The 11,610-nt window shown below is 43.0% G+C and overlaps 1 protein-coding gene across 1 annotated transcript in view; it reads right to left on the bottom strand.

Moving 5' to 3' along the window:
* LOC111979095 (collagen alpha-4(IV) chain) overlaps positions 1-11,610 on the bottom strand; it is a 53,063-nt gene that overhangs the window by 29,091 nt on the left and 12,362 nt on the right. Inside the window, exons 6-15 of the mRNA XM_024009383.2 lie at positions 11,516-11,588; positions 10,723-10,829; positions 10,107-10,290; positions 9,863-9,931; positions 7,873-7,980; positions 5,528-5,743; positions 3,977-4,135; positions 3,466-3,633; positions 601-750; positions 165-272 (exon numbers count right to left, since the gene is read on the bottom strand). Coding sequence (XP_023865151.1) covers positions 165-272; positions 601-750; positions 3,466-3,633; positions 3,977-4,135; positions 5,528-5,743; positions 7,873-7,980; positions 9,863-9,931; positions 10,107-10,290; positions 10,723-10,829; positions 11,516-11,588 — 1,342 coding nt within the window. The remainder of the gene's footprint in view (positions 1-164; positions 273-600; positions 751-3,465; positions 3,634-3,976; positions 4,136-5,527; positions 5,744-7,872; positions 7,981-9,862; positions 9,932-10,106; positions 10,291-10,722; positions 10,830-11,515; positions 11,589-11,610) is intronic.

Here is an 11,610-nt window from a genome sequence, read left to right as displayed (position 1 = left end):
AAGTATTTTTCTAAATAAAACCCCTAGTCCAACATCTATTACCAAAGCAGAACTTATATGGAACTCAAAAGGGTTCTACTTGGAACCAAAACGGGTTCTTCAAAGGGTTYTCCTATGGGGACATCTAAGAGTGTGCAGAGGGGGTATTGTTGTGTTTCTCTCACCTCTGGCTCCAGTGAAACCGTCCTCTCCTGGTGGTCCTTCAGAGCCCTTCTGTCCTTTAATGGTTATGACTCCTACTGGTCCAGGACTTCCGGGGGGACCTCTATGACCTGGGGACATTCTACACTGTCAACATGTAATATACTGAACAATATAATATACTACACTATGTGTACATATAAGTACAACATATATAATACTGTTAATGCAACAACAACGGGTGATATAGCGTTCTATGCAGAAACAGTCTACGATGAGGGACAGCACACTGAAAATGTAATGTTGTGTAAAGTATGCACAGAGAGGAAATCATGCACATWGTCATGAAGATAGATAGGATACTGTAAACAATAGATAAACACAATACTGGGTATCTATTTTATTCTATGGATGCTGCAAAGTGCATACATTATAATGTACAGTATATTCACTTTGTACCTTTGGCTCCTTTGTACCCCTGGTCTCCATCYTGACCGTCACGTCCTGTAAAACCCCTTTCCCCTTGCCTCCCTCGGGATCCTGGGTTTCCAGGCCGACCCGGTGTACCAGGAACAGCCGATCCATCTCTACCAGGATATCCCCTGGGCCCTGGGAAAGATGACATCATTGGGAAGAGTTAGATAGTCCATTGGCTGGGTCATGTTCATTAGGGCACCACATGAAAATGTTTTAAAATATTTTGCAATGGAAAAACAATTTGTGTTTCTTATTGGTGCCTAATGAACACGGTCCTGGTATATTTTGTACTCCAAATGGGATACCAGGGTTGTGAATGTCTATTTTGCAAGCTATCTATTTTGAGGCAGGCGATACCCAAAACATGGCATCCATATTTATATATCCTTATCCCAATTCAAATGAAATAGTTGTGCGAACAGAGAATCACGTAAATGTCATAACACTACAATGCCTTTGGAAAGTATTCAGACCGTTGACTTTTTCCACATTTTGTTACGTTACAGCCTTATTCTAAAATGTATTAAATAAATACAAAGCCTGAGCAATCTACACACAATACCCCATAATGACATCACAATACCTCATAATGACATCACAATACCCCATACTGACATCACAATACCCCATAATGACATCACAATACCCCATAATGACATCACAATACCCCATAATGACATCACAATACCTCATAATGACAAAGTGAAAAAAGGTTGTTAGAAATTTGGGCAAATCTATTCAAATTAAAAAACAGAAATACCTTATATACATAAGTATTCAGACCCTTTGCTATAAGACTGTTGCGCTCAGGTGCATCCTGTTTCCATTGATCATCCTTGAGATGTTTCTACAACTTCATTGGAGTCCACCTGTGGTAAATTYAATTGATTGGACATGATTTGGAAAGGCACACACCTGTCTATATAAGGTCCCACAGTTGAAAGTGCATGTCAGAGCAAAAACCAAGCCATGAGGTCGAAGGAATTGTCTGTAGGGCTCTGAGACAGAATTGTGTCGAGGCACAGATCTGGGGAAGGATACGAAAAACATTCTGCCGCATTGAACCAGTGGTGTAAAGTACTTAAGTAAACATACTTTAAAGTACTACTTAAGTGTTTTKGGGGGGTATCTGTACTTTACTATTTATATTTTTGACAACTTTTACTTCACTACATTCCTAAAGAAAATAATGTACTTTTTACTCCATACATTTTCCCTGACACCCAAAAGTACTTGTTGCATTTTGAATGCTTAGCAGGACAGGAAAATGGTCCAATTCACGCACATCAAGATAACATCCCTGGTCATCCCTACTGCCTATGATCTGGTAGACTCAGTAAACATACATGCTTCATTTGTAAATGATGTCTGAGTGTTGGAGTGTGCCCCAGGCTATCTGTAMATTTTGTTTGGTTTGCTTAATATAATGAAAGTGAAATGATGTATACTTGTACTTTTACTTTTGATACTTAAGTATATTTAAAACCAAATACTTTTAGACTTTTACTCAAGGAGTATTTTACTGGGTGACTTTCACTTTTACTTGAGTCATTTTCATTTAAAAGGTATCTTTTATTTTACTCAAGTATGAAAATTGGTTACTTTTTCCACCATTTCCAAGAACACAGTGGCCTCCATCATTCTTAAATGGAAGAAGTTTGGAACCACCAAGACTCTTCATAGGGCTGGCCGCCCGGCCAAACTGAGCAATCGGGGGAGAAGGGCCTTGGTCAGGGAGGTGAACAAGAACCCGATGGTCACTCAGCTCTGGAGTTCCTCTGTGGACATGGGAGAACCTTCCAGAAGGACAACCATCTCTGCAGCACTCCACAAATCAGGCCTTTATGGTAGAGTGGCCGGACGGAAGCCACTCTTAAGTAAAAGGCACATGACAGCCCGCTTGGAGTTTGCCAAAAGGCACCTAAAGACTCTCAGACCACGAGAAACAAGATTATCTGGTCTGATGAAACCAAGATTGAACTACTTCAACAAAGTACTGAGTAACTGAGTAAAGGGTCTGAATACTTATGTAAATGTTATAGTTCAGTTTTTTTTTAAATAGATGAATTAGCAACAAAAAAATCCCATCTGTTTTTGCTTTGTCATTATGGGGTATTGTGTGTAGATTGATGAGGGAAAAAAACTATTTTATCAATTTTAGAATAAGGCTGTAGCGTATCAAAATGTGGAAAAAGCCAGTGAGTCTGAATACTTTCCGAAGGYACTGTATTTTAGTCAACCGGGTGGATTTGCTTGCGTGTGTGCTGAGACAAGCTGGAAACAAAAATAGTTTCTGTTTATTAAATATGTAATACAATAGTAAAAGTAACCAGCATATTATTCGACATTGCCTGTTGCTGTGGTATGTTCAGATGATAATAATAACCATCATCATCAAAATTTGAATTAATAGTGATAATAATAATGTCATGTTTGCTCCCGCTCTTCCCTTCCCCTGGCGCTTGAGGGCGCCAGATTACCCTGCATCACACGCTCCTGCCATCCATCACCCACACCTGCCTTCTCTCGTCACTCGCATCAGCGTTAATGGACTCACCTGGACTCACTTATTACATGTTAATTTCCTCCCCTATATTTGTCTGTTCCCTTGCTCTGTTCCCTGCTGCTGCATTGATTGTTTCTTGTCTAAGTTTTTGTTTGCTGACGCTGTGCTTGTCTCGTTATATGTYCGTCATTTATTAAATGTTACTCCCCGTACCTGCTTCGTCTCTCCAGCGTCATTTTGCGTGACAAATAATAATATTGATAATAATAATATTGATTTAAAAATAAAAAATAAATGATAAAAATATTGATATTAATAATAATAAATGGGACCTGGCTCACCTTTGGTCCCTGTTACACCAGGGAAGCCCGGGTCACCTGGTGACCCACTGAAACCCTTGGCACCAACGGGGCCCGGGGGACCTGGAGGCCCGGGGATCCCTGCTGGTCCCTTCACTCCACGTCCAGGAGGACCCATCACACCCTTATGTCCTTTATCACCACGGAAACCTAACAAGACACACCACTAAATGACTGAAAGTAGTACATGTCTTTTTAACTAAATGTGAGGTGGAGGACTGTTCAGAGCATATTGTACAGTGGGAAGCTCTGTGCAGTGAGCATTTTATATTTATGTAGTGCTTATGAATACTTTATCGATGCCATATTAATCTTTTATAATTTATAGTTCCCTTAAAGTGTGACTGTTAAAATGACCATGGAAAGATGACATGCTCTGGGGATAGTTCCAAAACCTAATTGATTCCAAATATGGGCCCTGATTTTAGCGGTGTGTCAAACAGATCAAACATGAAAAGAACTGTACCATGTGGTGGCTATTTTAGATCCTCACCCGATGGGCCCCTGACTCCTGGTGGTCCTGAGGCTCCCGGTGGGCCAACAGATCCTTTCTCTCTACATTCTATTGGCCCTGGAGGACCGCTCGGTCCTGGGTCCCCAGTGTCTCCTTCTGACCCCTTGTAACCCACACCTCCATACGGGCCTGGTCCCCCTGTTATGAAATCACCATATGGTTAGAGATGCAATGAGCCCCATCTTAGAGTCACCAAGAACAATGAAAGATTGTAAAGCATTCTTGGCATTCTCTCAACTAGCTTCACGAGGTAGTCACCTGGAATGCATTTCAATTAACAGGTGTGCCTTGTTAAAAGTTAATTTGTGGAATTTATTTCCTTCTTAATGCATTTGAGCCAATCAGTTGTGACAAGGTAGGGGTGGTATACAGAAGATAGTCGTATTTGGTAAAAGACGAAACTACTACTAAAGGACATCAATAAGAAGAAGAGACTTTCTTGGGCCAAGAAACACGACCCGGCCAAGCTGTCCCTCATACCATCATGTTCACCTAATCAACCCCAGCTTACAATTGGCTCATTCATCCCCCTCCTCTCCCCTGTAACTATTCCCCAGGTCRTTGCTGTAAATGAGAACGTGTTCTCAGTCAATTTACCTGGTAAAATAACGGTAAAAAAATGAATAAATAAAAGACCGGTGGAAATCTGTCCTTTGGTTAGATGAGCCCAAATTTGAGATCTTTGGTTCCAACTGACGTGTCTTTATGAGACGCAGAGTAGGTGAACAGATGATCTCCACATGTGTGGTTCCCACCGTGAAGCATGGAGGAGGAGGTGTGATGGTGTTAGGGTGCTTTGCTGGTGACACTGTCAGTGATTTATTTAGAATTCAAGGCATCACAGCATTCTGCAGCAATACGCCATCCCATCTGGTTTGCATTTAGTGGGACTATCATTTGTTTTTCAACAGGACAATGATCCAAAACCCACCTCCAGCCTGTGTAAGGGCTATTTGACCAAGAAGGAGAGTTATGAAGTGCTGTATCAGATGACCTGGCCTCCACAATCACCCAACCTCAACCCAATTGAGATGGTTTGGGATAGGTTGGACCGCAGAGCAAAGGAAAAGCAGCCAACAAGTACTCAGCATATGTGGGAACTCCTTTAAGACTTGTGGAAAAGCATTCCAGGTGAAGCTGGTTGAGAGAATGCCAAGAGTGTGCAAAGCTGTCATCAAGGCAAAGGGTGGCTACTTTGAAGAATCTCAATATAAAAATATATTTTTGATTTGTTTAACACTTTTTTGGTTACTACATGTTCCATATGTGTTTATTTCATAGTTTTGATGTCTTCACTATTATTCTACAATGTAGAAAATAGTAAAAATAAAGAAATCCTGGAATGAGTAGGTGTGTCCAAACTTTTGACTGGTACTGTACATTACAGTAACAGTGTCTGGTGGGCCAATGCAATGTTCTTCCAATGTCCACTGCTCTATAATGGTCTCTCTTTCACTGTGTTGACTACTAGATGTTATGACAGTGAATAATTGTGTGTGTGTGTGTGTATTAACAGTGAGTTAGATGCACCTGGAGGCCCAGGGATGCCTGGCAAACCAGGACCTCCCTTGGGTCCCAGTAACCCAGGTAGTCCAGGTGGACCCATGGGACAGGTCCGGTGTTGAAGGTGTTCCTGGAGGTCCCGGCCAGCCTGGAGAGCCTGGTGGTCCAGGAGTCCTGGTGGTCCGTCCAGGTTGATTCCAGGTTGACCAGGGTCACCATTATCTCCAACACATCCTTGGTGTCCTGATTGGGAAGAGGGATCCAGACATGAACCATCTAACTACTCACACTAACTACAAACACTAACTACAAACACTAACTACAAACCACCAACCAGTCCCTTAATTTATTCAGTCATAACCATTATAACCCATTTTAATTTTAAAATTATATCTATTTACTGTGTAAATATTACAGGCCCGAGAATGACCACGTCAAGTTTTGTGTCTCTATTCTGTATCAGCTGGATTATCACTGCTGAGGTAGGAGTAGCACTGGATTAGCACTGCTGAGGTAGGAGTTTTACTGGATTAGCACTGTGAGGAAGGAGTTTACTGATTAGCATGCTGAGGAAGGAGTTTTACTGGATGCACTGCTGAGGAGGAGTTTTACTGATTAGCACTGCTGAGGAAGGAGTTTTACTGGATTAGCACTGCTGTGGGAAGGAGTTTACTGGATTAGCACTGCTGAGGAAGGAGTTTTACTGGATTAGCACTGCTGGGAGGAAGTTTTTACTGGATTAGCACTGCTGAGGAAGGAGTTTTACTGGATTAGCACTGCTGGGAAAGGAGTTTTACTGGAATTAGCACTGCGTGGAGGAAGGAGTTTTACTGGATTAGCACTGCTGGGAAGGAGTTTTACTGGATTAGCACTGCTGGGAAGGATTTTACTGGATTAGACCTGCTGAGGAAGTAGTTTTACTGGATTAGCACTGCTGTGGAAGGAGTTTTACTGGATTAGCACTGCTGAGGAAGGAGTTTTACTGGATTAGCACTGCTGTGGAAGGAGTTTTACTGGATTAGCACTGCTGAGGAAGGAGTTTTACTGGATTAGCACTGCTGTGGAAGGAGTTTTACTGGATTAGCACTGCTGAGGAAGGAGTTTTACTGGATTAGCACTGCTGAGGAAGGAGTTTTACTGGATTAGCACTGCTGAGGTAGGAGTTTTACTGGATTAGCACTGCTGAGGTAGGATTTTACTGGATTAGCACTGCTGAGAAGGAGTTTTTTACTGGATTGCAACTGCTGAGGTAGTAGTTTTCCTGGATTAGCACTGCTGAGGAAGGAGTTTTACTGGATTAGCACTGCTGAGGAAGGAGTTTACTGGATAGCACTGCTGAGGTAAGTAGTTTTACTGGATTAGCACTGCTGAGGAAGGAGTTTTACTGGATTAGCACTGCTGAGGTAGTAGTTTTACTGGATTAGCACTGCTGAGTAGAGTTTTACTGGATTGCACTGCTGAGGAAGAGTTTTACTGGATTAGCACTGCTGAGGTAGTAGTTTTACTGGATTAGCACTGTTGAGGTAGTAGTTTTACTGGATTAGCACTGCTGAGGAAGGAGTTTTACTGGATTAGCACTGCTGAGGTAGGAGTTTTACTGGATTAGCACTGCTGAGGAAGGAGTTTTACTGGATTAGCACTGCTGAGAAGGAGTTTTACTGGATTAGCACTGCTGAGAAGAGGAGTTTTACTGGTTAGCACTGCTGAGGTGTAGTTTTACTGGATTAGCACTGCTGAGGTATGAGTTTTACTGGATTAGCACTGCTGAGGTAGGAGTTTTACTGGATTAGCACTGCTGAGGAAGGAGTTTTACTGGATTAGCACTGCTGAGGTAGTAGTTTTACTGGATTAGCACTGCTGAGGTAGGAGTTTTACTGGATTAGCACTGCTGAGGTAGGAGTTTTACTGGATTAGCACTGCTGAGGAAGGAGTAGCACTGCCTCTACTGGACGTATAGCGGAACCTAGCCAGGTCCAATCCATTTCATAAAGATAGAATGCAACGCTGGTTTGATTTTACTTGAGCCTTACAAATGAACCCACTGACCAACAAACACACCAACCACCAACCACAGCTAATCCAGTAAAACTCCTTCCTCAACTCTGTCTATTAATGACATAAAAGCTCATTTACAAAATAAACCCAGAACGCAATGTCATTCATTTGGAATGGATAACATCGCTGGCCCAATTGCGCGCCGCCCCATGGGTCTCCCGGTCACGGCCGGCTGCGGCAGAGCCTGGACCCGAACCAGGATCTCTAGTGGCACAGCWAGCACTGCAATGCAGGGCCTTAGACCACTGCGCCACTCAGGAGGCCACACGTACAAATGATTAACACTTATGTGATGATTCCTTCCAAACAGTCATTACCTGGTGGTCCAGTTCCTCCATCTGTCCCGTCATCTCCTCTCATGCCTTGAGGTCCAAGGGAACCTGTGGGACCTGGGAAACCAAGTGGTCCTGGTGGCCCAGGATTCCCTGGGGAGGGTCAATCAGAACAGGTTGATCAGTCAGTGGCAATCAATCTATCCCCTGTCAATCAATATATCAACACTGTCAATCAATCTGTCAATCAATCTATCACCACTGTCAATCAATATATCCCCTGTCAATCAATCTATCACCACTGGCAATCAATATATCAACTGTTAATCAATCTATCACCTATTAATCATATTTCAGACTCCCAAAGCATGCTAAGAAAGCCTAGAAAAACACACACACACACACACACACAATCTTTAACAGTGTCAGTATGTACAGTTGAAGTTGGAAGTTTACATACACCTTAGCCAAATACATTTAAACTCAGTTTTTCACAATTCCTGACATTTAATCCGAGTAAAAATTCCCTGTTTTAGGTCAGTTAGGATCACCACTTTATTTTAAGAATGTGAAATGTCAGAATAATAGTAGAGAGAATGATTTATTTCAGCTTTTATTGCTTTCATCACATTCCCAGTGGGTCAGAAGTTTACATACACTCAATTCATATTTGGTAACATTGCCTTTAATTGTTTAACTTGGGTCAAACATTTCGGGTAGCCTTCCACAAGCTTCCCACAATAATTGGGTGAATTTTGGCCCTTTCCTCCTGACAGAGCTCGTGTAACTGAGTCAGGCTTGTAGGCCTCCTTGCTCGCACACGGTTTGTCAGTTCTGCCCACAACTTTTCTATAGGATGAGGTCAGGGCTTTGTGATGGCCACTCCAAAACCTTGACTTTGTTGTCCTTAAGCCATTTTCCACAACTTTGGAAGTATGCTTGGGGTCATTGTCCATTTGGAAGACCCATTTGTGACCAAGCTTTAACTTCCTGACTGATGTCTTGAGATGTTGCTTCAATATATCCACATAATTTTCCTCCCTCATGATGTTATCTATTTTGAAGTGCACCAGTCCCTCCTGTAGCAAAGCACCCCCACAACATAGTGCTGCCACCCCCATGCTTCACGGTTGGGATGGTGTTCTTTCGGCTTGCAAGCATCCCCCTTTTTCTTCCAAACATAACGATGGTCATTATGGCCAAGTAGTTCTATTTTTGTTTCATCAGACCAGAGACATTTCTCCAAAAAGTACGATCTTTGTCCCATGTGCAGTTGCAAACCATAATCTGTCTTTTTATGGCGGTTTTGGAGCAGTGGCTTCTCCTTGCTGAGTGGCCTTTCAGGTTATGTCGATATAGGACTCGTTTTACTGTGGATATAGATACTTTTGTACCTGTTTCCTCCAGCATCTTCACAAGGTCCTTTGCTGTTGTTCTGGGATTGACCTGTACTTTTCGCACGAAAGTACGATCATCTCTAGGAGACAGAACGCGTCTCCTTCCTGAGCGGTATGACGGCTGCGTGGTCCCATGGTATTTATACTTGCGTACTATTGTTTGTACAGATGAACTTGGTACCTTCAGGCGTTTGGAAATTGCTTCCAAGGATGAACCAGACTTGTGGAGGTCCACCATTTTTTTTCTGAGGTCTTGGCTGATTTCTTTTGATTTTCCCATGATGTCAAGCAAAGAGGCACTATGTTTGAAGCTAGGTCTTGAAATACATCCACAGGTACACCTCCAATTGAATCAAATTATATCAATTAGCATATCAGAAGCTTCTAAAGCCATGACATCATTTTCTGGAATTTTCCAAGCTGTTTAAATGCACAGTGAACTTAGTGTATGTAAACTTCTGACCCACTGGAATTGTGATACAGTGAACTGTAAGTGAAATAATCTGTCTGTAAACAATTTTAGAATAAGGCTGTAGTGTATCAAAATGTGTAAAAAGCCTGGGTCTGAATACTTTCCGGGTTTTAATGACTCCAACCTAAGTGTATGTAAACTTCCGACTTCAACTGTAGTTGCTCACCTGGGAGCCCAAGTAGACCCTTTAAGCCAGGTAGGCCAGGGTTGTAAGGGCCACAGGGCAGAACCTCGCCTGGTGATACAAAGAAAAAGGTTTCCCGTCAGTAAAACAGATTTGAACTGAACTTGATTTGGCATGATTAATTAGATCGATTCCATTTTGTTTCACTAAATATTAAATGACAATGTTAACCTAAGACCATTACCACTGAGGAAGATTTTCATTCAGGCGTTTCACTCGGTCCTACCTAGAGGTCCACGTTGTCCAGTTTGTCCAGGGGGTCCTGGGAGGCCCACGTCCCCTGGGGGCCCTTGGTGGCCATGATGGCCTGGAGCACCAGGGCCTGGGGGGCCCGGTCTGCCTGGGGGGCCTTCAGGACCATGGAGCCCTGGGTAGCCTTTGTCACCTACCGAGCTCCCGTAACCGTCACCCTGACGGATGGCAAGGCATGACATGAAGAGGGCGAAGTTGTCCCTTACAGGCTGATCTAAGGTCAGTTTTGTGTTTCCCTACTAATGATTCAGGTTGGGACTTGGGGAGGGCAAGCTGATCCTAGATCTGTACCTAGTGGAAGCCCGGAGCAGAAATCGTACACTGTGACAACACAGACAGACTGCAGATGCACTAATCCGCTGGGAACACACTGGTTGAATCAACGTTGTTTCCACGTCATTTCAATGAAATTACATTGAACCAACGTGGAATAGACGTTGAAATGACGTCTGTGCCCAGTGGGAATTGACTGTTATCCCAATAGTATAGTGTAGAAATGTAGGAAATGATCGTAATGTCCCCCCACATTTCAAATCAAAATGACCCTGGGAGGAATAATGTTCCTCTGACAGACTAACCCACTAACTCACCKGGGGTCCGGGGTCTCCCACAGCGCCAGGGAAGCCATCGGATCCTGGCCGACCGGCGGCCCCAAACGGTCCGTTGGGGCCATTGAAGCCAGGGTCACCCTTCGCACCTGTCAATTAAAATGTCCAAAACAACAAGTTATGTAATGTCAAATGTATTACACCAAAATACTAAAGGCAATGTTATGAAGAGGTTTGAGGGGTCATTTAAAGTGCATTTTACATTTCTTGTAATTTGACAAACGTCATTTCAAACCAGCATGGGTTAAAATATACAGCACTGACATGTTTTCCTCTGTGGCTCAGTTGGAAAAGTATGACACAAGGTACGGGTTCAATTCCCACAGGGATCACATACACATACTAAAATAACTCACTGTCCTGTCAGTGGTATATATTGTGTGTGGTGCTCTGTAGAGACTCGTAACGACTCGATCAGATCGACAGCGTCATTGCTGCTTAATAAATTCTGCAGTCAGACTTCCATCACTATGTAATCCAACATGTTTACTGGTTATGTGTGTGTGTAAGTAAGGTTCAACATTCACCTTCTGCCAACCTTTCTGTAAAGTCCACACATACAGTTTGATGCATACTTGGATAAATCCAACGCATGCACCAACCAGAATGCACTGCAACTGCCTCTACAATGCAATGCTGCAAGGCAAACGCAGCGTTCCATTGGAAATGAATGTATTTCTGGTGTACCAAAACGCAATGACGCTGATGGTCTGATCGAGGCGTAAGAGATTTTCTTACGTTGCCCATTCTAATCTGGATCACATCTTCCACTCACCTTTATAGTTGATCACATAGGACTCTCCCTTCTGTCCCTTCACTCCATTGTAACCAGGCCTGCCTGGGTTTCCCTACAGGGGGAAGCATGTCCAG

Source organism: Salvelinus sp. IW2-2015, linkage group LG19 (assembly GCF_002910315.2).
Source record: "Salvelinus sp. IW2-2015 linkage group LG19, ASM291031v2, whole genome shotgun sequence".
Taxonomy (NCBI): Eukaryota; Metazoa; Chordata; class Actinopteri; order Salmoniformes; family Salmonidae; genus Salvelinus; species Salvelinus sp. IW2-2015.
The sequence above is the reverse complement of the archived record's forward strand: the minus strand, read 5'-3'. Positions and strand labels throughout refer to the sequence as shown.